The sequence below is a fragment of the Sorex fumeus genome, unplaced genomic scaffold (genome assembly GCF_029834395.1).
Source record: "Sorex fumeus unplaced genomic scaffold, SorFum_2.1 ptg000128l, whole genome shotgun sequence".
Taxonomy (NCBI): Eukaryota; Metazoa; Chordata; class Mammalia; order Eulipotyphla; family Soricidae; genus Sorex; species Sorex fumeus.
The window spans coordinates 59,688,002-59,715,708 of NW_026606185.1; the positions used below are offsets into that span (position 1 = coordinate 59,688,002).

The window sequence follows — 27,707 nt, forward strand, 5'->3', positions numbered from 1 at the left end:
AGGGAAGAAAGACTAAAAAAACACTGGCAGATAAAATATTTTAGTTATTCATTCATTCATCATTCATCATCCTGTTATTCGTCAATTGCCTCGAGCAGGCCCCAGTAACGTCTCTTTCATCCTAGCCCTGAGATTATATTCAAGGCTCTTTAGGAGAATGAGACCCATCAATGTTACTGGTATTTGGCAATTTTAGTTATTAATGCTGATTAATAATTAATTCAAGGTAGAAGGAATTTTAAATTAACATCATTTCTATGGTTAGTAGAACCTTTTCTTGGTCTAGTAACTTGTTAGGTATATTGAACTGTTACTGCTCTGTTGGTAGAATTTATATGGTAAGTGATAATTAGCACAGCGGGTAGGGCGTTCGCCTTACAAGCGACCAACATGGCCGACCCGAGTTCGATTCCTCCGCCCCTCTCGGAGAGCCCGGCAAGCTACCGAGAGTATTCGACATGCCAGACACAGTAACAACAAAGTCTCCAATGGAGACGTTACTGGGCCCGCTCGAGCAAATCGACGATCAACGGGAGGGCCTTTACCTTTACCTTTACCATTTGGTTATATTTCTAAATGAAAAAAATAGTCCTATTAAATCTGGATATTTTCTTACAGTGACCCATACGTGAAGCTTTCTTTGTACGTAGCGGATGAGAACCGAGAACTTGCACTAGTACAGACAAAGACCATTAAGAAGGTAGGTGTGCCTCCTTACAATTTTAAGTCATCATTTACTGCACTCACATGCTGTCTTTCGACTCTGTAAAACTTTGCATCGTCCAATGGGAATATGTTTCAATTTAAGGATTCCCCAGTGTTAAATCTGAAAATTCAAGGGAGCTCACGGGTGTTCATATGAACCTTGAAGCAAGTTTGGCTTTTTGGTAAACGACTGTAAAAATAGCATTTTTAAATGAGATCTATTACAAGTCACAAATCTTTTTTGCCCTTTTAAGGGGGAAAATAGACATTTTAAGAAAAGCAGCCAAACAAGGATGAGTTCTTGCTGCCTTGTTATTTCACGAAAGAACTGTGAAGGAGTTGAAAGGGTGGCGAGCGGAATGGCGTGGTTTAAAGGAGTTGGAAGGGGTGAGCGGACTAGTTTCAGCAGACCGGGCTATACCCTATCTCCTTGGCCCCTGGGAAGCACAAAGCACGTGGCTTTTCCTCTAACTACTTGTGTGTGGACATGTTTGGCTCCCTGAGATTTGGGGGTTTCTTTTTTTCAGGAGAGATTTGTTGTCCCTAATTAAATCTCTGTCTGCCCATCCCTGTTTTCATAACGTCTGTAAAACTGAAATGAGTGGGTCTGGGAGCCTTTTATGAAGGATGCCTGTTTTCCATCAGAGTCTCTGTTCTTATCTCTGCCTCCCGGCTCTTTATGGGGAACCATTCTTTTTCATCCTGGCCACCTTTCGGGTGCAGGTGTCAGCAGGGAGTGGATTTGCATTTCCTAGAGAGCAAGGTGCCTTCGGAGCCCCTAACCCGAGAATTGCTTGTGTGTGTGTAAGTCTCAGCCCTGCCAGTGTGGTCTCTACCTGGCCCCAGGGCTGGCCTGCAGGGGAGTTTGGGGGGTGGGGGGAATTCTGTTTGGCAGGAGGATGGTGTTGTGCTGAGCGGGGAGGATCCCTTTGAAGGATGGGCCATTGTTTGCTGTTAGGCATCCTTCACTGGTTCCGTTTTTCTGCCGAGCCAGGTGGGGGGAGGGTCTGTTGCTTGCCGCAAGGTTGGAGCCGAGAACCACAGCCGGCCTTTTGATTGGGGAGCCCGGGCTGGATTTTCTCTTCCGAGGAGAGGTACCCCTCCTCCTTGCTCCACGCCGGGGAGAGGAGGGTGTAGCCCGGAGGCCAGCAGCTCACATCCAGACTCGGGGTTAGTATCTCTGTGCTGGGCTTGGTGCGATGCTTTCCAGAGCCGCGTCTACCCGCTGTACTCGTGGTCCCCTGCGTGGCCCTTCAGTGTTCTGTGGTCTCATGTTGCTGTTTCTGTGTCTCGCCTGCCATTTGCTTCTTCCCTTCTGCATTTATTTCGGGGAGGCTGGTCCCCAGGATCTCTGTAGCCTGCACAGGCGGGTACCTCTCTCCCTGCCTCCTCGGCCAGCCTTCCCCACCTCTCCCTCCCCCCCACCCCACCCCACCTCCGAACTCTGGACCCTCATTATTCAGGACTGGATTTGTGGGTGGGGAAAATGCTGGGTTTGTTTTGCTTTTTGATGCCAGTTCAGTGTTGCATGGATTAGTCTGTGGTTTGGTTTTTTTTTTTTTTTATCTTGCATTGCTACCTGACTTTTTTTTTTCTTTCTTTTTCTCCTACCTCTTTCCTGTAAGAATGACAAAAGCAAATGCCATCCAACTGAAAAACGTCTGTAGCCTTTGGTGAGGTGGTGATTTTTCAGGCTCAGCTATTGAGATGTGATTTGAAAGAGCTGTGTGTATTCCTGAGAATGGCTGCATATGCGAGCACGGGCTGTGTGTTTGCTCTTGCAGTATCCGTTTCATCTTAGTTGACTGGATGCGTGTCAGCCCGGCTTTTGTTCATGCTAAGGACGTAGGTATCCTTCCCAGGTTCTTGCGAATTTAAACAGATAGTTGGGGTGATGGATGGACAGAAGGATCGAGGGATAGGAGGGGAACATTTTTAAGCCTGATTACTTGGAGGTAAAAAGATTACTTTTGGTGTAGAAGTGGCATTTCTTTTATCATCTGATCTGATCACCAGTGTTCTCTAGAACATACAAATACTCACATTTTAGTATTGATATAAATAATAAACACTTTCCCCCTTTCTGCCACCTGCTTCTTGCTCTCCCAAAAGGTTGGGAACAGGTTGATGGATATGGACGAGTTCATAACCTTCCTGACAAGAATATTTGTATCTGTGTTCTTTCGTAGAGGGTATATTTATGTTTTCATGAGGATGACTCTGCGGTCTCGGGCATCTTTGCTGGTTGGTAGTGTGCAGTTTGCGGTTTCTTATCTGTGCATCACCTGGTTCCTAAATGCATCCCCGCCCAGTCTAGTCTGGTTTATAGAATCAGCTCAAAAGAATTGGCTGGTTTCTTCTTTTATTGCCTCTTTGAAATCTCTGTGCTATTATTTTTTTTATCAAGAAAGCTGTTTTGAGACTGCGTTGTACTAGTGATTGCTAATATCTCAAAGCTTGTAAAAGATATCACAAGATCATTTCTCTCTTCCAGACGCTGAACCCAAAATGGAATGAAGAATTTTATTTTAGGGTAAGTTTTTTGGTTTTTTTTTTTTTGTACTATTTTTTTTGATAACTAGATATATTATCAAAGTTGATTCATATTGATCAAAAGCCATTTTAGTATAAAAAAAGATATTTTTCTTTAAAAATTAAAATGCAACTCCATTTTTACTTTTCTGAGTCATCAGCTCTGAGTGATAATAAAACTGAAAAGAATCCCCAAATACTAAGCATGTTCCAGCAAGTAAAGAAAATTTTTTAATTCATATATGTAGTATGAGTATATATGGGTAGGGAAAAATTACTTTTGGAATTCAGATATCATTGAAATTAAATAATACTTACCTTTAACATCTAGCAGAGCTAAATGCAGATTTGTGGGCTTTATTGTCTTCATACTGAAATTTTGGAATGCTCTGCCTTCTTAGCTATTTCATGGAAAAGGGGTTTTTTCCCTCTCTTTTATAAGAAAATATTTTTGCCTCTGTGGCCATATAACTAACTATTACTTGACCTCAAGGAAGTGCCAGATGAGATCTCCTGGCCAGATGAGATCTCCTGGTGTAGAGTCCCGGGAACCCTGTCTGCAAGAAAGCCTTTCTCTTCAGTCCCGGGACCTCCTTCAACCCTAACACCATTTTCTGTGCTTCAAACTCAGATTTGCCTCCATTACAAAGCCACCATCTGTTTTCTGTTATGCTCAGAGCTGAAATCCTGCATCATAGTTTAATACTTGGTGGGGTCCTGTGTGCAGGCTAGCCCAGATGGATTTTAAATTACTTGGTGAAGAATATCCGCCTCAGTTAACTCTCCAGGATAGCTTTCTCCTCGGAAAAACCCCGAACAGTGCAAAGTCCTTTCAGCTTCACACTTTGGCCCCAGTTATGTGAGTCTTAGTACATCTGATGCTTTTGGCCCTCTCAGCTGCAGACACAGGCACACTCTTTTTTTTTCCCCGGTTTTGTTGGGTTGGTTTTTGAAGGCCTTTGTTTTCTGTATTCTTGACTCGTATGTTGGAAGTGGGTTTGGGGCTTCTAGAATGTTCCAGTCATGGGCTTCGAACTTGGTCCAGCTCCCCCGAGTCTAGCATAGCGGCATCTGTGGGCTCTCAGGCAAATGACAGAGCCTGCCTGCTCGAGCTGCTATGGAAGTTAAATGAGAGTCATCCTAGAGGGTCTGCGCCATGATAAAGCAGAATGCATGGGGCAGTGCCCACCCCCCACCCCACCCCTTCCTAGCACTGACAAAGGGCCAAATGGGTTGTCCTTGACCAGCTCTGTCCCCAAGCAAGGCCCACTGCACCCAGCCCAGGTGAGTCTCTCCCGCTATGAGCTGCTATATGGACTTGGGGCCTTGATTAAGGACAATGGCCTGAAAATCTTTTTATTATTAGACCGGAGATTTCCCCAGGTATATACTTTAGATGAATGGGGATTCCCCCCACTTTTTTTTTTTCAATATCAGTGATGTAACCAGGATATCACACAACCAAGGCAAGGTGCATTTCAGTCCTGGTTGGAGGGCACCTTTTGTAAGAGAGATTTCAGAATTCTTTAACACTGCTTGCAGTGATCCTGCCTGAGAATAGCTGATAGAGGCCTTTTTTCTCCCACCCCTGATATGCCTAACCATTAGGCCTAGGACAATAGAAAAATCAATAATAGAAACTTGATTGAGTGGATTTGAGTTTTATTCAGTTAAACGAGGTGCATTATAAAGCAGTGTATTCTGTCTCTTATTTCATCCTTATTATTTCTGAAACTCTATCTATGACTCTTTCCAGGTCAACCCATCCAATCACAGACTCCTATTTGAAGTATTTGACGAGAACAGACTGGTAAGTAGGTCTGGTCTCTTCATTTTTCAAACACTGAATTTGGGGATGCGTCTTATAAATCTGTGGCATATATCCACCCAGAAGGTTATTTGTGCCTCACCACCAGATTACTGTTTCTAATGCTAATAAATATCTTTGTGCAGCTAAGACAGAGGGGTTGATATATTTTATCATGGTTAATGTGAATAAAAGTCATAGTAGTAGTCTGGCAAACCGTATGTTTATACTCTGTTATTTAGAATGTAGGGTAGTAAGCAAATCTATTAAAAGGCACCATAGTTACATGAACAAACCTTTGGATTCGTTTCACAAACTTTACGTGTGTGTGTGTGTGTGTGTGTGTGTATTTTATTTTAAGGGCCACACCCCATGGCCCTCTGGGACTACTCTTGGCTCTGTGCTCAGGGTCACTTCTGGGGGTACTTGGGGAACTTTGTGAGGTGCTGGGATCTTACCAGGGTCAGCTACATGCAGGGGAGAACCTTCAGCTCTATACTATCTCTCCAGCCCCCCAGAGTCTTTGAATAAAAAGCCAGGGGTGCTGAGATGATTTAAGGCACGCATCTTGCATGTAACCAACCCCAGTTGAATTCCCAGTACCACATGGTCCAAAGGCATCATAGGATGTCACTCTGGAGGTCCTGAATACCTGCACTGTATGATCCTCAGCCGGCTAGTCTGGTTGGCTGAGAACCACAGGAAAGGGGCCCTGGTCCTCCCGAGAACTACCTGGGAGCCCCCTCTCTCCTCCCCACACCCCCAGTTTAAACTGAATGGATTACAGTCTTATGGTCTGAAGGTGACAGTCTTAAGTTTCTTTCTCTCTCTCTCTCTCTCTCTCTCTCTCTCTCTCTCTCTCTCTCTCTCTCTCTCTCTCTCTCTGCCCATTATATATACTGTCACTGTCACTGTCCTCCCGTTGTTCATCGATTTGCTCGAGCGGACCCAGTAACATCTTCATTGGAGACTTTTGTTGTTACTGTTTTTGGCATATTGAGTACATCACAGGTAGCTTGCCTGGCTCTGCCGTGTCGGTGAGATACTCTCGGTAGCTTGCCGGGCTCTCCGAGAGGGAAGGAGGAATCGAACCCGGGTCAGCCATGTTGGCTGAGTACAAGGCAAACGCCCTACCACTGTGCTATCGCTCCAACTGTAACCAATTTCATAGTGAATCTCTCAGGGAAAACAAAACTAGTCAATAGTATAGGGTAAAAAATGAATCTACTTAGTAGATAAAGGCTCCGTGTGTGTGTGTGTGTGTGTGTGTGTGTGTGTGTGTGTGTGTTTAAGTGTGTTCTCTCATGGGAGATTCTTAGAAAGTAGCCTCAGAGACCGAAAGATACACCTGAGGCATAGCACTGATATCCAAACTCCCATTTTACAAATGCTTGATGGATGAGTCTCTGCGGCTCTATAATTGATAGAACAGAGATTTCATTTTCGAAATGAAATCAGAAGCAGTGCTGGCTGAGCAACATTTGGCCAGATCTCACGAGAGGGCTGTGCAGCCAGTCCCCAGAGCCAGACGCCCACCACCAGGATAGCCAAGAACGTCTCCTTGTCAGCCTGTGAGGCTCTCTCAGAAGTGAGACCATCGCTCTGTTCGGGTCAAACTCCCCTTCTCTAAAACTTTTGGCAAAAATCTGTTACTGCACAATTCAGCTGAAACACCACATTTTAACAACTTTAAGAGGATATTTGCTTCGTAGAAGCCTTGAAATCAAGCTGAAATTCTTCGCTGTGTGGGCAAGGACATGCCTGAGGCCTGGAACCCTGTAGAAGCCTCTGCAGAAGAAGCCCTGGGCAGGCCGGCCCGTCTAGGCCTTCCCCCGCGGCGGTGACTCTGGGCCTTTTCCCTGACGGTAGAGCTCAGAAACATACTGCATTCCCGGTGCTTAGTGACATTCTCCAAATTAGAAAGCCAACAGGGTGGACCTCCCATTCTGATAGCTTTTTCTATGAAAATATTTGGGTTCTAGGTGGTTTTGCTGTGACCTCCTTGCACATTTTTTAGAGACCGATTATTGGTAGCGTGAAAGAACGCCATCCCCGTGGCGGCGTGTATAACTCCATGGGCCTTTCCCGTGATGCAGAGCAGAGGTTCTTCTCAGTGTGGGCCTTGCCCTTCATCTCACTCCTGACCAGACTGCCTGAATGTGAACCAGAGCCCGCAGGGCACTGCTGTGCCAAGCCCCTGGCCCCCACAGGCCCAGCCCCAGGCCAGCCGTTACCCAGTCCTTGATTGAGTAGAGTCACTCTTCTTTAAAGTAAAGAGAGTGTCACCTTTGAGGGAAAGTGGCACCTCTTGTGAAGCGTGTTTTAAGTCACAATTTAGTTTTGTTTTCTCAAGGGATGTTCACGGCCAGGAACACATTACCCTTTTCAGCCATGGTCTGAAGTAGGACTGTCTGAGCTGACCCAGCCGAACCCCAGGGGGCTCTGAGCAGAGCCCTGAGCCCCGAGCGCCCTTGTGTGGAGACAGGCCTGGCCTGAGAGGTCTGGGGTAGACGCTCATCCCTTCTCCCCACCTGGCTTTGCTGCTGGCGTCGGCTTGGCTGTCCCGAGGCTGCCAATGCTGGCGGTGGTGGTTTTTCTTTGTCAACTATTAATCCTGCTAAGACAATACATGGCTGTCATGTGGCTTGGCAGTTGGTAGCGTTAAACACACAGGCTCCCGTGGCCCTCCCGGAGATTACTTTTTTTTGGCATGGGAAACCCCTGCCTTTGGGAAACAGATCGGGTGGGTGGGTGTCAACACGGGGTTAAGCCTCCACACCCCAGGCCCAGCACTGTTGACAAAGTCATGCTTTGCAGATTTTAAAATAAACGTTTTGTCACTCTTTGCAGCTTGGTATTTCCCTCACCTAGTTTTCACTCCCTCCTAAAGAAACCTCTGTGAAATTACTGATGTTCCTGGACTGTGGCAAATAGTAAAAATTTTAAAACACACAGAATATATTCCCATTAACTACAGAACCCAGGACAGGGTTTTGAGCATGGGCTTGCGCTTGGATGTTTTTCCCCTTGGGTCTTTTTTTGGCCCTTGGCAGAAGAAAGAGAAGAAAGAAAAAAAGAAAGAAAGAAAGAAAAGAAAGAGAAAAAAGAAAGAAAGGAAAAGAAAAGAAAGAGAGAGACAGAGAAAGAATTCTGTTTGTGCCTTCAGTAATATTGCTGACATCTTTCTGGAAGACAGTCAGCTGCTGGTGGTGTTTTTTTCTGCATGGCATTTAAGCAAAGTTACTACAAAACCACATGCGGAGGGTGACAGCCTTCTTCACTTTGGGCTGGGGACGCTGCTTGGCTCCCATGTGGCAGTTGGGAGAGAATGCTTTCTCCAGCTGGGTTCCTGTACTCTGCGACTCCCATGCCTGATTTCTTATTATGTGTGAGACACACACACACACACACACACACACACACACACACACACACACACACACACACACCCCTCTCTTTTAAATGGAAAGCTCTCTGGTAGATCCTGTGTCTAGAAGAGCTGTGCATTGCGCCCCTCAGCCTTGAGATCTGGTTACTAGTAGATCATGGTCTAATTATTTTGCATTAAAGGGACACTCATTCTGTGGCTGTGCAATTGTATTTATAGTAGGGTTTATTAGTTTTCATTCCATCATGGTAGTGCCGTGATAGCATAAATAACCGAGACTTGGAACATCAGATGCTCGGGAGTGGGTTTCGCTGAAGTCCTGGCATTTCTCCTCATGTCCCTGCTGGCTGGCCGGGGTGGGGACGACCCAGGGTGAGTGGGTGGGGGGGGGGACATGCTGTGTGTCTTGGGCCTCTGCAGCAGCCCCCCCCCAAAGCCCGCAATACGGCTTAGATAGAAAGCCACCGGGATGCTCTGTGTGTGTGTGTGTGTGTGTGTGTGTGTGTGTGTGTGTGTGTGTGTGTGTGTGTTGCCCCCGTCAGCTGGGAGAGCTCCCTGCTGGGGCCACTCAGTGTCTGATGGAAAAGTAGCAGCTGGGAAGGTGCAGTTTCAGGCTCTTGCTGTTTAAAGAAAGAGGGAGTGAGTGTGAGCGCGAGGGGGGGCGGGGGACGCTCCGCTAAGCCCACAAGCTGGCATTGGAGGGGGAGCCGGCGGTCATGTGGTTCTGGCCACCCTACCCTCTGTCACAGTGCGGACGAGAGCTTTTTTGCTCTTATCCAATCATGCCTGGAATGTCGCTTGCCACTTGGGTTATTTCTGCTATCTGTCGCTCTCGGGGCCGCAGTGCTAACGGTTTGGCAGATGGGACACTTTTCCTTGGAGTTGGTGTCGTTGGCTTTTGACTTCCGGCCGCCCGGGGCTCGCGGTGGCCGCTCGCCCTGTCGCTGCCGGCCCCCCTGGGCACCATGGCCCATCGGCTTCGGTTTCATTTTGGCGCCGGCCGCAGCAACACAGCCCCCGAGTCGGAGATCCTAGACCAGGAGTCTGCAGAAGAGGACTTTTTCATGGCATTCCACACGCTGCCGCGGCGCAGCGGCCCGGCCCCGGCCGAGCAGGGCAGCGGCGGCCTGCAGGAAGGCGTGGGCGCGCTCAAGCGCAGCTCGTCCATGTTCATCCCGCAGCTCCTGGGCTCCATCGACGCGCGGCCCACGCGCAGCTCCTCCGTGCAGATCTCGCTGCAGCGCAAGGCGGCCGACGGGGCGGCCGACGGCGCGGACGGGGACGGCCAGGAGCCCCCCGAGCCCCCCGAGTGCGCCCCGAGCCCCGCGGCCCGGGGGTCCGGCCTGCAGGTGAACGGCACGTGCGGTGCGCGCTGGGCGCGCGGCGCGGGGGTCGAGCGCGGTGGCCGTGCGCTCCGCATCCAGCACCGCGCCTCCAGCGCCGACGTGCGCCAGGTGACGCTCATGCCCGTGGGGGCCGAGGGTCCCGCAGCCGCCGCCGCTGCCGCCGAGCCCCGCCGGTGGTCCCTGCAGCATGTTCCCGATGCTTCTGGGAGCTCCGGGAAGCGGTGCTTTGTCTTCCAGCTGCAGCAGCAGCAGCAGCCGCAGCCCCCGCCTGGCACCCCCGTGCTGGGCAGCGACTTCAACTTCGGTTTCACGGGCACGAAGGGGGACCGATTGGTGAGGTACCCCCGCATTCGACTGGAGAGGAGCACTTCGTACCCCACCCAGCCGCGAGCCGAGCAGGGGAGCCCCACGGAGGAGCGAGGGTCCCCGGGACACCCCCAGACGCCGCCCCGGGGCCGCAGGGGGGCTCCGGAAATCCACAGAACGAATTCCGTGGAAAGGGGGCCACAGGGCCAGGGCTGCATGTTTAAGATCAGGCAGGATCAAACGGCAGGGCAGCAGCACTTTCGGATTCTCGTGACTCGGGGGTCGGAGGAGGCACCCCAGAATCCCGAGGAGCGCAAGGCCAGTAGTCCCGGCCCCACGGTAGTCAGCGGCCCGGTAAGTGCGCGCGCGTCTGGCGTGAGACCGTGGGAAGTGGCCGTGCGCAGCCCAGAATTGGGGGTCTGCAGCAGGAGGAACCTCCCGCCTCTCTTCTCTCTGAGTTTCCTTGCCGGGAGCCAGTGTCGCTTGACTTCTGACCGAGTTCTGGGAGGCTGGGATTAGGGAGAGGCCCACGAAATGAGCATTTCCAAAAACACAAGTTCTTGTGGTCTTTGAAGTCAGAGCAATATTTTCAAAAACAAAAGCAAACCCGCCCCTCTATTTTCCAAGCCCTTTCTAATTAAGAGATTTTTTTTTTTAATGTGTTACTTTAAATTAGTCCCTTAGCATCCGTATATGTTGGTGTTAGAAATACATTCATAAGATGCTTGGAAATATAGCCCCATGAAACTTTTTTTTTTTCCCCTCAAAATAACCTGTTCGAATAAAAGTGAGGTGGTACTCTCCAAAATTGTTAGGGTCTTACTCTCTGGAGAATAAAAATCCACATTTGTAAAGTGTGACCACTTCTTTCTCTCAGTGCCCGTCTGCTATAGAGAGCTAGTCGGGCCGTAGAATAGAAACTTTTCATCTGGGGCAGAGCGGGGCTGGCCATTCCACAGAGCCGAATAGGAGCAGTCAGGCTTGTGGACCAGCAAGAAATATGTTTTTGTAACAGATTGGCTTATGGGCCCAGGCTGGGGACTTGTTAATGGTGAGATTGCACAGTGCAACTTAACACTGCCCGCTCGGGTGACTAAGCCGGGAGGTTGTATATAAAAGGGGTAACTACGCTGTCTCCAGCTGTGGCAACAGACACCCCCGAAACGGATTTCGGCCTTTGTTTTCACGCTCTCCCTTTCAGTCAAACGGGGTACAGCGAGACAGCTGCCCATTCTGCCGGGGAGGGATGGGCTCTGTCTTCCTAGCTGGCCGGGGAGGCCCACCCCCTCACTTTGCTTTCTGTGGCCATGATCACAGCCATCCGGTGCTGCTTTAAAGAGCAAACCCTTTCTGGTTTGAATTGGATTCTTCCTTCTCAACAACGCCGTCGCCTGCCAAATTTCATGCGATTGTTGATTTGAGCAGAGGGTTATGAAATGGACTCGCCTGGCTTCGGTTGTGAATTTCCACCCCTAAGAGGGGCTGAGCACCTGAGCATTAATGTAGATCTGTATCTTTCCTCTCATTATTTTTATTCTCTTACCTTGTGTTGAGAAGTATTTGGAACTGCTTACGTAAACATTATTACTATTTCACTGTTGCTTTGCACCCATTTTGAAGGTGTAAGCAGATGGACAGTGCAAATATTTCATTTTTCTTGGTGTTATTTCAGTTTCTCCTTTTTTTCTTCTGTAAACCCTTTTGTTTCCTCCAGTTTTTTTTTTTTCAAATTGGGCAATATTTTCTTTGTCTTACTTTGAACCAGTGCCATGTATTAAATAATGGTACAGATTTCAGTAGATTTTGGGGGGTTTGGTTTTTAATCTTCACTCCAAGAAAGTACCATCCCCGCAACTCTAGGCCCCCTTGGGTAGCATAGTTTTATGCTGAATTTGGATCACGTATCAGATGAAGGCTGGCATCAAAATTGTGTTTTCTAAAGTTCTGCTAACTCTTTGGTCCCTTACTACCCAAAACTTAAAACGCATTTACAGGCGGAGGCCAGAGACAAATGAATTTATTTAATTAAAGTCTTAAGATTTCTAATGTAGTTGAAAAACAAACAAGTCAATCTAAAGATTAGTGTACCTTAAATACAAGGCCATGTTTGACTTTCAAGGACTCTCAGCATTGAAAAGGAATCTCTTCAGATTTGGAGATTTTAAATTGGAACAGTGTTTGCCAAGGTGGGCAAAGTGGATTCGGGGGGCTCTGGTATGAAGGGGGGCCGAGGGGGTGGTCACCTAGATGCAATGGCGCAGGGCCCTTTCTGTTGCCTGAAGGAGGCAGCTTTTCAGGGGACACTGAGTGACATTTTCTTTTTAAAAGGGGGGCGGTTGGCCGAGTAAGTTTGGGGACCTCTGTGCTTTAACGGAGAGCCTGTCTTGGGGAGTGTCCTATTACTCTAGCTTTGTTTTTTTTTTTCTCCTTTGAGTGTTTTTGTACACACACGCCAATTAATAAATGGTCCAGAACTAGTTTTCTTTTACGCAGAACCTTTTTTTTTTTCTCCCGTGGAGCAGAAACAAAGCTTGTCCTGGAACAGAGCCGTCAGCTCCATCCACACTCCGAGCGTTTGTCCTCGCTCGGGCCACCAGGGCGCTAAGTGTGGGCAGCAGCTGCCTGGGCTGTATTTATCTTGAGGGAAAAACATTCACTCAGGCGTCTGCAGTCTGGCTGCTACCAAGTTTTTTTGACATTTCAAATATCTGCCGCCTTGGGCCAGTCAGGCATTTGGTTCGGGTTTTAAATGAGAATTGAACCTAAGTCTGATTTGGGAGAGATGAGCCCCCCCGTCCCCTCTCCAAAATATTTCTTGATGGGGGGAAGGCACTGAGGATTGCGTTGACAAATGGGTGTGTCATTTTTAAGATCTGTCTTAGGCCTTGTTCCTGGGTTGGCATGCCCTTTGCTCTGTTTCCCAAATTCCTCGTCCCAGATAAATAAATCCTGACTCCAAACCATGTGAACCAGCTAGATTCCTTGGGGGGGAGGGGGTGGCACATCCCTGGGAGCCCCTAATGATGGTCCCTCCGCCTCCCCCCTATACCCTGGGGGTGCCGCTTTTTGCATCAGGGAGAGTTGCTGGTTAAAGCCATTCGTTATTCTTAGCCAGACTCTTTCAGAGGCCTTAGAACTTCCTGCCGGTTTAATTTGTGACAGTATTAATAGTGCTCTAATGAGTCACTTGGAGATGTTCCGAACCCGGTTTAGCCTGGTTTGAGGTGTTGGTTTTATGTCGCTTTTCTGCTGCACCCACATGGTGCCTCCCCGACAGCAGCAGCAGCTCAGCCCCTCACAGCCTCATCCCCTTTCCTCGCCGTCTCCTGCACACTCGCAGGCTCTGGTTTCTCCTATCACAGGCCAGGCAGCTTGGAAGGGCCTCCAGAGGCGCCTCACCCAACCCTGGGGAAGCCAGGGATGGCCCAGGGCGACTCAGCTTCAGGCTGGCAGGGTTTGTAAACAGAGGAGGAGCGCCCATGGGGGAGGGTGCGGGTGCTGAACCCTGTTATTCTAGCATTCTCTTCTGGCCTCTTCCTCCGTCCCTCCCTTCCCACGTGTGCTCTGCTCCCTCTCCCTGTTCAGCGAACAGACTGCGAGTCTCGTGGTCCTCTGTGCTTGAGAAGGTTCCTCAGCCGAGGAAGGGATGCCCATACTGGGTTTAACGGGGGTGGAGGAACAGCAGGTTTTAGTTTGAATCTCTTTCACAGAGGGGAATTTTGCTCTCGAAAAATACTTGTCAGTGGTATGAGTCTCTCTTTATTTTTACCATGAAAGGTAATTCTGTGTATATATATATATATATATATATATATATATATATATATAAAATCCCTTTATTTTAAAACGTAGCAACATTTTAAAACAAAAATGGACATGGGTAAGAAAATAGTTTTCCAGACTGGAGAGATAGGACAGTCGGTAAAGTGCTGGCTCTGCCGGTGGCTGACCTAGGTTTATTCCCCAACACCACATACAGTTCCCTGAACACCCCTAAGATTGACCCCTGAGCAGAGACAGGAGTCAGCCCTGAGTACAGAGAGCTGGGAATCAGCCCTGAGGACAAAAGAAGTGTGCCCCCCTCAAAAAAAAAGAAGAAGAAAAAGAAAAAAAAACAATTTTCCTTTTACTGACTTCATTTCTGATAGGATTCATCTTCCCATTCGGAAGATGCCAATAGTGTCTGACAGAATCGCCACTGTTCCCGGGGTTGGGTTGGGAAGGTGAGTAACAGCGTTTCGGGATGAACAGTGTGTGTTTTTACCCCCAGACGCACCAGACTCATGGTCCTTGCTTGTAATAGAAAACACCATCATTTGGAGAGTCTCCATTTGCTTTTTTTTTTTTTTGTGCTTTTTGGGTCACACCCGGCAATGAACAGGCGTTACTCCTGGCTTTGCGCTCAGGAATTACCCCTGGCGGTGCTCAGGGGACCATATGGGATGCTGGGAATCGAACCTGGGTTGGCCGCGTGCAAGGCAAACGCCCTACCCCCTGTGCTATCTCCAGCCCTACTTCTTTCTTTTGAAGGAGAACCATCTCCTGCAGCCCTCCAGAATGCATCATTTTTGTGATATAGAATGGGTGTTGAACACAGTGTGTTTATCTTTGCAAACGAAAACTCACCAGCCAAAAAGAGCATGTGATGGGACTTTCCTGCAGCCCCTTTTGGAGATGGGGACTCCGTTTGGACCCCGGGCCACTACACCTCACGGAACAAGGAGGCAGCTTCAGGAATCCACACAACCCAAGGGGGCACCTCCCTGAAGCGTCTCTCATAGTTAGACCCCGACCCTGAGTCTTGTCTCTCATCCATTGTAAATGAGGGTGGCCTGACTGGCTCACAAAGTGAGGGTTGAAGCGAGGTAGTGATTCAGGTAGCCACAAACAATGGGGCTTCGATCCGATCTGCACTAGACAGGGGCCCGGAGCCTGGGGACCCCGTCCTGAGAGCACCTTCTTCCGTAAGGCATTATTGATGGCCTTCCTGCTGCTCTCTCACCTGGCCATCGGTTCCTTGACCCTCCCCATCTCCGGCCTGGAGCCTGTTCTTCAGACAGGCCTGAATTCATTTCTGAGCCTTGCATTACAGAAAAGCGCCTTCAGATGTGTTTGCCGTATTGAATTGGAACCTTTGAAATATTTATTGAGATTGGCCTTTCAGATCCATTTTCCCTAGTTGCTTTGCTCTGATGCCACCCGTGGTCATGTTTACTTTTCTTCCTTCTAGGCCGAGGCTCTTAAGCTTCCCATAAAACGTCCACATTGGGACCTTTGCAAATAAGGTCAGACTTGGGGAAAGGGCCTGGCTTGCTGCACCCACGGAGAGGGCTTTCCTGAGCACTGCCGCTGCTTCTCTTGGCGAAGCCTGGCATAAAGTCTTCTGCCTTGAAATAAATCTGCAATCTTACAATGCACGTAAATAAGAAAATTGCTATCTCTCCAACAAGTTCACAGTTCCAGAAGAAAGGTTTAAGGTCTATCTAAAAAATGAGTAACCGCTGGGGCCTCTCTCACCGGTGGCTTAAGACTAATAGAGGCTAACTTATGTGTGCAACTTGCAGATTTTTAGGAAAGCAGATTTTTAGGAAAGATAACTTGAATATTATTACTAAAATTACTGTATTACACTGATGTATATATGAGACTATAAAGATGGTTGTAATAGTGTGGAGAAAATCGGAGAGTTCGTTGTTGGTGTGGATGGGATACAGGAATACAGGAGCAAAATACAAGTTTGCACTGTGGTCACCAAAACAGGCTTGGGAAACCCATTGCGAAAGGGGTGGGTGGTTACTCAGAGGTTTGTATCTGCCTGTGACCCTCCTTTCTCTCAAACTAGGCAGTGTAATATTCCAAGTCCTATCAGAGGGAAGAACCCAGACTCAGGTCTTCCAGTATATTCCATTTGCAGATTTAAAAGGCCCCAAAGGAGGGGCTGGAGAGATAATACAGAGGGTAGGGTGTTTGACTTGCAATGCGGCTGACCTGGGTTCGATCCCCGGCATCCCATATGGTCCCCCAAGCCCTGCTAGGAGTAATTCCTGAGCGCAAAGCCAGGAGTAACCCCTGAGCATTGCCAGGTGTTACCCCAAAAGCAAAAAAAAAAAAAAAGGCCCCAAATGAGATTGTCAGAAATACCAGCTGAAATCTGTCTTGCAAGTTAGAATGTGATTTTTGGAGAAAGTCGAGATGGTCAAAAGACTAACCGAGGGAGAGAGATGGTATAGAGAGTAAGGTTCTTTCCTCCAATGCAGCCACTTGGTTTAATCCCCAGCATCCTTTGTGGTCCCCTAAGCACAGCCAGGGTGCCCACATCCCTCCCCCCCTTAAAAAATACATTACTCTTGACTCAATAGATGTCCTGAGAAAAGATTCTTGATGGATTCTCCCCCTTGAATCTCTTGGTTATTATCACGTCCCGACCAGTGTGGGCACACAGGTGCAGAGGAACAGAAATGAACCCCACGGTATGGGTAATGACCCAAGAACCTGGGATCCTGTGCAGCCTGACACTGTGTCCAGATGGACATATGGACAGTTTCTGGGCATCCCCTTCACTCAGCAGGAAGCTGAGCTCTCAGCAGAAGGATGCAGTAAGACTGAATTCCAGTGGGCTCATTTCGGCACCCGGATGGTGGAGGAATGGTGCTTGGTCACAGCGGAGCAGAGGGCTTGAGGTCAGGGGAGCGTTTGGAACCAAAGTGAAAGTTTCTGGGACCGAGCTGGCCGCGACCCTGAGCGCCGCTGCCGTCGCTTCACTCCATTCAAATACTTTGTGGTGGTGCCTTTGAGGCTTTCGCGGTGGAGCATCGTGCGTGCGTGTGTTTCCACTGTCGGTACCCGGCCACCTCATCCCTGAGCAGAGCAGGGCACTTGGGTTTCCCAGCAGATCTGCAGTTGCTCAGAAATTTCGCCAGCCTCTTTGACTGAATTTTTCTTGAATTTCCCCCATGGCTTTTAGGGCCCCTTCCCCCCACTCCCCACCCAAGATGCTCCCTTCTGGGGTCCCCCTCTCTGCGTGGTGTGTGTGGCCCGCAAGGGCGGTGACCACGCGTGGGGCCATAAGATGATTCACGGAGGGGGATCGATGGACGGTTTTCTCTTACTTTCTGTCACTCAGCCAAAGCCTCCAAGACTCTATTCACGGCCTGTATCTGTCATCATATGTCATAGCATCCGTTTCCTGAGAGATTTTTAAAGCTTCATGAGAAAAAAAAATCTTGAGACATTTTTTTTCTTTTTGGTATTCTTTTAAAATATATGAATAGCATTTAACTCATGGTGGGAGAAAAGGCTGCTTTCATCCAGGATTTTAAAATTCCACTCCAGAGGAAAGGTGTAGGTGGAGCAGAAATACTGAAACGTCTTTTTATCCTCGGTGTCCCCCTCCCCGCCCCGACCCCTGCAAAAAAAAAAAAAAGCCCCCTCTTCCAAGGGTGCTGGTTTCTGACTGGAGTGGGGGCTAGGGCTGGCTTCTAGCCCCCCTGAGTGGTTCTCCAGGTCCTAAAGCTGCAGCCAAGCTCCATGTTCTCCCCATGGGCGAAGGAACTTGAGTTTAATATCTGTTCTGGATGCATTTATGAATTGCTCTTTTCTTTGCTTATAAAGGGGGATACTAAGTTGTAGCGGAACTTGAAACATTTTAATGTAATTAGGTAAAGGTAAAGGCCCTCCCGTTGTTCATCGATTTGCTCGAGTGGGCCCGGTAACGTCTCCATTGGAGATTTTGTTGTTACTGTGTTTGGCATATCAAATACATCACGGGTGGCTTGCCAGGCTCTGCCGTGCGGGCAAGATACTCTCGGTGGCTTGCCGGGCTCTCCGAGAGGGGCAGAGGAATCGAACTCAGGTTGGCCATGTTGGCTGCGTGCAAGGCAAACGCCCTACCGCTGTGCTATTTGAATTAATACAATTGGGGATTGGGCTGCACCTGACGATGATCAAGGTTTACTGCTGTGTTGGTGCTCAGGGATCGCTCCTGGCGGTACTTGGGGGACCCTCTGTGGTATTGGGGATCGAACCAGGGTCGGCATGTGCCAGCCTGTAAGTGTCTTCCACTGTACCCACCCTTTCTTCCAGCCCAAAGTAGGAGTTTTCAAATCTTGCTGCTGTGTTCTACCCTTTGGCATCTACCCAGACTGCTCGGGTATTGTCACGAAGGACACAGCAGGCGAAGAGTTCGCTCCAAATGCAGTGTCCTGCTTGCCCTCAGGCCGCCATGCTCTGCATTAGGTTGCCCTGGTTCCTGTGGAGAGTGGTGAGGTTTCTGTGGCCACAGGGCAGCTGGTTCCTTTTAGAGCATGCAGTGGCAGGGACCGGGCCTGGCTTTCACCAGTGTGAGGAATCCTGCATGTGAAGCTCTGTACCTCTTGATGTCAAAAAACATGAAGGTAGCACCTGGTCTCCAGCACCTTTGGCTCAGCGTGCAGGACAGCTGGGGTTCTGGGGTGTGGCTGACACACATGGATGGTGGACACAGCACACATGTAGATTCCCCACACGAGACCCAGGCTGAAGGACCGGCTGGTTCCCCACAAGGCAGGCCCCCGTTGGTCATGATAGACAATGGGGTGTCATGCTCCCTGCAGTGGACTTGGAAGTGCACCTTGAGATAGCCAAGGTTCAGGGTTTCTTGGGGCCCCAGGGAGGGGCCCCTGGAAGATAACAGGCGGATGTGCCTCCTAGTGGTAGTAGTGTCCTGTTGACCCCGGCAGCTCTTTGATTGTGATCAGCAAGTTTCAACAATTGCTTTTTTTTTTTTGACTCTTTGGGTCATACCCAGCGATGCTCAGGGTTTACTCCTGGCTTTGCACTCAGGAATTACTCCTGGTTGTGCTTGGGGGACCATATGAGATGCTGGGAATTGAACCCGGGTCAGCCGCGTGCAAGGCAACGCCCTACCTGCTGCTCTATCACTCCAGCCCCAACAAATTGCTTTTTGATGTGAAAATGTTGGTGAGGAATTCAAGGGCGTGGTGGCTGGGTATTCGGGTGTCTCTTGCTTCCCATTACATGTGGACTTGGGCAAATTCCTTTCTTGTTTCTCTGCCTGCCACCACAGTGTTCTTTGAGCATGCAGCCACACCAGGCTCAGGCCTAAGAAGTGTCAGACCGGCTCTTCGTGGAAGTGGATGTTGTTTAGGACCATGGAGAAGAGATTGTCGTTACTTGTGGGACCAAACCCGAAACAGGGGGATCAGTCATCTTCTTCCCGAGGGCTTGATGCTGTTAAATTTTTGTTAACAACTTTTGTTAACAAAATTTTGTCTTGAGGCAAAGAGAGATTTATCCTGTGAAGAGCCAATGAATCTGCTAAGCACTTCTCTGAATTTCTTTTTCTGAACTGACCTTTTGAGGATGACCGCGGTAGAAATGGAACATACTTCAGGGGCTACTCCTGGATACGTGTTCAGGAATGATCCCTGGTGGGGTCCAAGGGACTACAAGTGACAGGGATCAAACCAGAGTTGGCCACATGCAAGGCCTTCCTTCTTATACCATCTCTCCAGCCCTGAAATGATATTTTAAGGCAAGAAAATCTTAATGGTCTACTGCCCATTATGATCCAGGAACTGCAGTATATACACATAAATACACAGACATACAAATATGTGTTAACAGAACAAAAATAGTGACTTTTTCACTGTTCAAAAGAGCAGTATGGGTATTTGATCATTGTATAATTGAAACCCAAGCACAAAATTTGTAAGTCTACAACTGTACCTCATGGTGTCTCACTAATAAAAATTAAAAAAAAAAAAATAAAGCAGTATCAGGGCTGGAGCAATAGCACAGTGGGTAGGGCATTTTCCTTGCATGCAGCCAACCTGGGTTCGATTCCCAGCATCCCATATGGTCCCCTGAGCATCGCCAGGGGTGATTCCTGAGTAACCAGAGCCAGGAGTAACCCCTGTGCATCACTGGGTATGACCCCCCCCCCCCCAAAAAAAAGAGAGTATCTTTTTTCTTGTGCTTACAGGCATTCAATAAATTTCATAATGTTGAGTGAATCTCAGAACCTAAACTAGGCACTCAAATAAGTTCAGATTTACTGTCCACATACGGGTTATTTAAGTCGTGTTATAGGAAATGTTTCCCACCATGGAATAATAAAGCAGTAACAATACTAAGAAAGAATGTCGGCTCTATGAAAGACGAGACAGCCCGAACCTTGGAAGCAGAAAAGGAGATCACCCAGGAAAGGTGGATGGGTTCAGCCACAGGAGAGTATTCCATTGCTAAGCCATCAACAAATGAACTTGGAAAAACAACAGATGTTTTCCTCCCTAGTGATTAATATGATTTTTTCTCACCCAGCGTATCTTTTTCAGTATCTGTGATTTTACTCAGGCTTTTTTTAATGATTGATTTGCATCTGTAGTAAATACTGGGCAGGGTCAGGTGTCTCCTTCCCTGATGCCCCAGCTCAGCCTCAGAAAGTGGCTCCTGGGGCTGGAGCAATAGCACAGCGGGTAGGGCGTTTGCCTTGCACGCGGCCAACCCAGGTTCGATTCCCAGCATCCCATATGGTCCCCTGAGCACTGCCAGGGGTAATTCCTGAGCACAGAGCCAGGAGTGACCCCTGCGCATCGCTGGGTGTGACCCAAAACGAAAAAAAAAAACAGTGGCTCCTGATGGGTGAATCACAGGGAGAGAGTAATGGAGATACCAAGTGGGGTCCACCTCTATGTTTCACCCCAACTCTGTCCCTTTAAAACCGTAATATAGAAACTCAGGAAATATGTAGCAGAAACATAGTCTCATGGCGAATAGGTCATAGCCCTGGAAATGACTTGAATGATTTTTTTTTTTCTTTTTGAATCACACCCAGTGATGCATAGGGGTTGCTCCTGGCTCATGAATTCAGGAATTACTCCTGGTTGTGTTCTGGGGACCATATGGGATGCTAAGACTCGAACCGACCTGAACCTGGATCAGCTGCATGCAAGGCAAATGCCCTACCCGCTGTGCTATCACTCCAGCCCTGAAAACGATTTTTATGCATTAAAAGTTTTAATTCATTTTGATTTTTGTGACCTGCAGTTTTTTTTCTTTTTCTGTCCTGCTTTTTTTTTTTTAATGAAGCACAGTAAGAAACACAGTTACAAAGTTGTTCATAATTGGGTTTCAGTCATATAATGTTCCAACACCCGTCCCTTCACCAGTGCGCATTTCCCACCACTGTTGTCCCCAGCTCGCCTCACCTACCTCTATGGCAGTCACTTTTCTTCTCCCCTTCCGCCCCCACCCTCTCTCTGTTCCCTTTTGGGCATTATGGTTTGCAAAATGGATACTGAAAAGCTGTCAACCCTTTACCTAACTTTCAACATTCAGATCTTTTCGCTTTTTTAAAAATAACACCTCTCATGCCCCAAATTCACAGGGAATGGATTTCAGTTCCTTCCCATTGGCTCTCCGAAGGCTTCTCTGGGTGGAGCCGGCGGGTGGTTCCATGAACCCAAGTCCCCTTCTCTTTGGTTTCCTTCTTTTTCTGACTGTTCTCTTTCACACGTTTCAGGAAGCCGTCAGGACTCCCAGCTTCATATGCCCGGTATGAATGATTAATCTCGGCAAGAATCTTGCCCTTTTCTTGTTTTATGATAGTGCCAACAGCATGTGGGTAACGTCATTGACTCTTCCAGTTTTGCCCTGGTCACGTTGGTGGGGTCTTCCTTGGGGAGCCCATTCCCCTCATGGCTACACAATCACATTTCTCACATATTTTTGCTGACAGATTTGCATCTGTAGAGAGTACTGGGAAGGATTGGGGTGCCTCTCTTCCTTGAAAAGCATATGAAAGGTTTCTAAAAGGCAGATTAGTGACTATAGAGGTAGTACAATGGGGAGGGCACTCACCCTGCATGAGACCAGCCCAGGTTTGATCCCTGACACCCCATGTGGCCCTAGAGACCCACTAGGAGTGATCCCTGAGCACAGGCAGGAGTGGCCCCCAATCAAACAAAAAGCAGATTAGAGATACTCCAAAATCTTGTGTTTCAAAATGTTGGTATTGGTCAGGAAGAAATTCTAAATCAGAGCAGAAGTCTTAATGCAGAGGATGCAGAGGGTTGGTTTTTTTGTTGTTGTTGTTGTTGTTTGTTTGTTTTCTGCTCTCTACAGTAAGGTTTGTCTTCCACACCAAAAGAAAGGGCATGTGGCTAAGGTCAGGCCCTTTTCTGATTCCCAACCACTGTTTGAGGACCCTCAGATTGTTGGATGAAACTCAGGTCCCAGGGGTTAGATCTTTGGCAAATCAATGCTCGTCTTCCCTGCAGTATGTATGTCTGTCACTGTCACTATTCTCCCATTGTTCATTGATTTGCTCAAGTGGGCCCAGTAACGTCTCCATTGTGAGACTTGTTGTTATTGTGTTTGGCATATCGAATATGTCACGGGTAGCTTGCCAGGCTTTGCCATGCAGGTGAGATACTCTCAGAAACTTGCCAGGCTCTCCGAGAGGGGCAGAGGAATCGAACCTGGGTTGGCTGGGTTGGCCACGTGCAAGGCAAACGCCCTACCCACTGTGCTATAGCTCACAGAGCAGTTAAATTGGGAAACTCTCTTTCCAGCCCACACCTAGCTTAGACTAGGTAGATAGTTTTATACGTGATTGCCTTTTTGCTTATGAAAACGCTTTCTGCTGCCAAGAGTCATTAAAAATAGACCCCTGAAGTTAACATCCTTAAGCCTTCTAAAGTGCCCCCACCCGAGCGATTGGGTGTTAATCCCCTGACACTCCACTTGGAGCTTAATTAGCAGTTTTAACTGAAAAAAACTGCCCCTATTTTATGTTTTAGGATCACATAGCTGAAAATCCCGCCAGGCGTCAAATAAAGACCCACTGTTACTGCAAGCAGTAATGCTGGAGTTATTACTTAAGTTGAACTGAGACCTGGCTCTCCGGAGAAGAGTGAACTAGTGAAGCATGATCTCTTGGCAGAGATTTGTCCTGTACCTTTCAGACTATGAAGGGTGCCGAGGGCTTGGCACTTTCGTGGTTCCTTGTCCTCTCACCCCTTCAGACCTAACCCAGGAACCCAAATTGAAAATTAAACAGTTAACTGCGTTAGCGTCATCCAGGGGACCTGAAAGGGGGCACCCCCGAATCAGGTTTCTGTTCATTAGCGGGTGAGGGACATGACTGAGCTGGGGTCTTACAGAAGCCTGTGTGTCAGAAGGCGAAGGTGAGTGTGAGTGATGGACAAGGCCCTGGCGAAAAGGGCCATGGGAGGAATTAAGAGGTGAATTTTAGACATCAAAGTTGGTTACGTGAATCTAGAAGGAGAACAGTGAGTGTAAGGTCATTAAAAAAATAAAGAACTGTTCTGGGGGGCTGGAGAGATCGTGGAGCAGCAGGACACTTGCCTTGCAGGAAGCTGACCTTGGTTCAATCTCCGAATCCCCATGTGACCCTTCATGCCCTCCCAGGAGTGACCCCTGAACACAGAGCCAGGAGTATGCCCTGAGCAGTGCTGGCCTTGGCCCCAAAGAAGGAAGAAAAGGGGAGGGAAAATCCAGTACTAATTAAGATTTTTTTTTGAGAATTTTTTTTTTCCCGCTAAGATGGGAGACTCTCACCCCCCAGCCCCCAGACTATTCTCAGCTCGCATCTGTGTCCTGACACAGTGCGGAGAGAACCCACTGGTTCCGGGGCCTCGTCCCCATGCCAGTGCCCGTGCCTTTCAGGGTATTTTGGAGAGAACTGAAGTTGGGGTGAAGCAGATGGTTGTGTGATTCTGACTCACAGAGTCATAATATTTATGCTCTCTCAAACTGCCTTATTTTTTCATCGCTGTTGCCACTCGAACGAATGGAAGGAACTCCTCCTCCCTGGCAGGGCTGGGTGGACACCGATTTTTTTTTTCTGAGATAAAAAAAAAAGTCCTTTGTGCTCGCCAGTGTGCTGATAAATGCGCCTCGCATTTTGTCCGAGAAAGTTCCCAGAGCAGTGTTGCCTGCCCGCCAGTGTTCTGAGTTCCAGGGGTGCGGCGGGAACGGGTGCCCCGAGGTCCGGCTCCAGGAGTTGGGGGACAGATGGAGCAGGCGAAGGGGTGAAGTGCGGCGGGGTGGAGCGAGCCGAGCGGCAGATGAGGTGAGTGTGTGCAGCCAGGCAGCCAGAGCCTTGCGGGGCGCGGGAGCTTCCGGAACGAGTCAAGGGCCAATGCTGAGAGCTGTGTGCACAGGCAGCCCCTCCTGGGGAGAGCAGCAGAGTGACGGCAAACCTGAGCACTGGGCGGGGGGCTGCCCTGAGGGTGTGGGGGTGCAGGACTGCAGGGCAAGGCCCCATCCCAGGAGCGGCCTGACCCGAGACCCTCGGGGGTCTGCATGGGTAGGGAGAGGTGGTGGGACCTGTGCGGTCAGTGCAGGGCACCCGTGCCCCCTCAGGGGATGGTGGTCCAGGCCTCCACCTGCACTTGACGTTGATGTTGCCCTGGAGGTCGCCGTGTTCTGCACACAGCCCCGCTTGGGGACGGGCCGCTCTTCTCCAGTGCATGTTATTTCGAGATACTTTCTGCTGGCTGTCACGCCGGCCTGTGGGCGGCTTTATTTTTGCAGTTTTGTACCAGGGAGGCTGGCTGTGCTGCTTGGCGGAGCGCCCCCCTCTCCCCGTCGAGGGCCCGACCGTCCATTGATGAATAATGTGTGGGCTATGGTGCCGAGCTCCGGCTGTAAAAATAGCCCCTCCACCCCACTCAGCCTCCACCCCACTCGCCCCTGCAGCCGGCCCTTGCCTAGCGTGGCCCAGTCTCGGGACGCTTTGCCACTGGCCCCTCCCAGGTTTCCCGCAGCCCGGCACTTGGAACAGATGGGAGAAGTGCCTGCAACGGGAGAGAATGGTTAAGTCACTGCAGACGAAATAGATGCGCCTTTGTCTTCAGTGTTGAAAAACTGCCTTTGCGATGTGGGTCTGAGGGAAGGACCTGCTGGCTTGGTACCGCCGTGCAGCCAGCTCCCTCGGGCACTGCCAGCAACTCCTCCTCCTCCTCCCTCTTGGCGCTCACCACCTATGCCCCGGGCAGGGGTGGGCACTGGGGTAGCCTGCCAGAGCACTCCAGGGAGGGGGACCCCATCTCACTCTCCCTGGGAGGATGAGTCCTGAGCCCATGATCTCAGTTCACGGCAACCTCGCTGGAAACTGCTTTTCCTTTTGAGCAGTTTCTGCTGCCTGATATGTCGCAACCTCCGCACGGAGGCCAGGTGGCATCGGTTGGCATGTTGGCGGGTGTTGTCAAGCAAAACAGATGCAGGAGGATTTGCCTGAAAGTGGGGGCAGTGGGGGCAGGCGGGGGAGAAGGGGAGGGAAGGAGGGGGTGGGGTGGGATGAATGGGTATTTATCTAGGGTGCTGAGGGCTAAGGTTTAATAGCTCACTGCTTTACAACTCAGAAAAAAATAACCCTCCGCGCCCGGGTTCTCATATCCCATGCCCCGCCCCCCTTGACAGGCACGTGACAGAGTTCTCTGGTGGCGTCCTATGCCCAAAACTCAACTGTCAGTAACTTTGTAAATCACAGTTCTTTAAATAAAAAGTTGAAATGAAAAATTTTAAAAAGTAGAAATAGGCTTTGAAAATATTTTTTTCTGTCTTAAACTCATTTGGTATGATTTTAATATTGCCATCCCACTTTCTTTTTTTTTATTAGAGAAACACCATGAGGTTCAGTTGTATACTTACAAACTTTTGTGCTTGGATTTCAGTTATACAATAATCAAGTAACCCATCCCTCCACCAGTGCCCATTCTCTACCACCAAAGAACCCGGTAGCCCTCCCACACCCCCCCACACCCCCTCACACCACCCCACCTCTGTGGCAGGGCATTCCCTTTTTCTTTCTCTTTCCTTTAGGGTGTTGTGGTTTGCATTAGAGGTATTGAGTGGCCATTGTGTTCAGTCTGTAGTCTACTTTCAGCACACATCTCGCATCCTGAGTGAGTCCTCCAGACACAGTTTACTTGGTGTTCCCTTCTCTATATGAGCTGCCTATTCCCCCAGCATGTGCTTGCCGGCTTTTAAGCTATGGAGCAGACCTCCTGGTACTTATCTCAACTATTCTTGGGTGTTCATCTCCCATTCTGTTACTTTATATTCCCCAGATGAGTGCAGTCTTTCTATGTCTGTCCCTCTCTTTTGGTACATGTACACAATGGAATACTATGCAGCTGTTAGAAATAATGAAGTCATGACATTTACAAGCAAGTGGTTCTGCATGGAAAGTATCATGCTAAATGAAATGAAAATATTTTTTAATAAAAAAAACTAAACTATCAAGATCTACACAAAACTGTGGGACCCAGTCCTGGTGCTTCTTTTACACTGGGCTTTGTTAGGAGTCTTTGCTATCCTTGAAATAAAATTTAGAGTTGATGTCAAAAAAAGAAGGAGCTCTCTGATTCCCCCATACACACGTTTTCTCCATGCATTCAGAATGGTGCTTACATGGCATAAGGGGCAGAAGGGAAGAGGTGTCACTTCTGCCAGCTGCAAGACACTGGGAATCAGGTGCTTTTTCATGCCATGCTATTGCTATCTGTGGGTCAACTTCCTGAGCTACAGCCCGCCTGGAACCAGACAGGATCAGTGGAATCACACTGATTGGGATCACTCGGTGTATCAAAGGGATCGGTTGGCCAGAGAGAGTTAGTGATGGGGGCACCTAGACGTGCTAGTCTTGCAGGACCAGGAGCCAGCCTGGGATGTCACACGTGCAAGGCACGGGCACTCCTCACTGGAGAGACAAGGAGGGGATTACTTGGTGGGGGAGAGGGTGGGGTGCACAGTGGAGGCAGGGGGCGCCGGTGGTGAGGAACAGTCAGGGGTGAGAAGAATTTATTTAGGAAGTGATTGCTAGCCACCAGCTTGATTTTAACTAGGTTAAGATTTAAGGGTCAAGCCTGATCCCGTGCATTATTTTCACCTGCTCCATTTGCATTGCCCCCCACACAAACACACACACACACACACACACACACACACACACAGAGACATACCTAAACACACAGAAATACAGACATACACAGACACATACCAGCACACACCGACATACGCAGACACACATAAACACACACCGACATGCACACAGACATATACACAGACACACACACACAGACATACACACAGACACACACATAGACACACACAGATGCACACACACCAACACACAGACATACACACAGATACACACAGACATACACACAGACACACCGACATACATAGACACACACACAGATACACACAGACACACACACACAAATGTTCTTTTGGCTTATGTGGTGACTCTTTGTGGAAGTGGGGTGTACTTGGTCGCCCACAAAATCATTTTTCATTCCAACAGAGCCGTGCAGTACCTGAACGTGAAGAGCAGCAGAGTGTTCCCGTGGAATATTTGCAGTGTACATGGGAGGCAGGGGGGGAGCTTATCTCCCAGAATAGTTTAGAAATGAAAGGGACAATTTTCTCTTCAGTTCCCAACCGCGAGAAGTAAGTGAAAGTGGACTTGCTGCCTGGCTGGACCGGTCCGTCGTGTTCTAGCTTACGTGCAAATACCGCTTTGCTCCGGGTAACTAAAGTATCTTCCCTCGGTAAATATTAGCCGAGCGCATTTTTGTGGCTTTTGGAAACT

At 48.9% G+C, this 27,707-nt stretch overlaps 1 protein-coding gene across 3 annotated transcripts in view; it reads left to right on the plus strand.

Annotated features, from left to right (window-relative positions):
* The window catches only part of NEDD4L (NEDD4 like E3 ubiquitin protein ligase), a 267,112-nt gene that overhangs the window by 147,939 nt on the left and 91,466 nt on the right, over window positions 1-27,707 (plus strand). For all 3 annotated transcript variants that reach the window (XM_056138058.1, XM_056138057.1, XM_056138059.1), the window contains 3 exons: window positions 619-700; window positions 3,200-3,238; window positions 4,994-5,047. In XM_056138058.1, coding sequence (XP_055994033.1) covers window positions 619-700; window positions 3,200-3,238; window positions 4,994-5,047 — 175 coding nt within the window. The remainder of the gene's footprint in view (window positions 1-618; window positions 701-3,199; window positions 3,239-4,993; window positions 5,048-27,707) is intronic.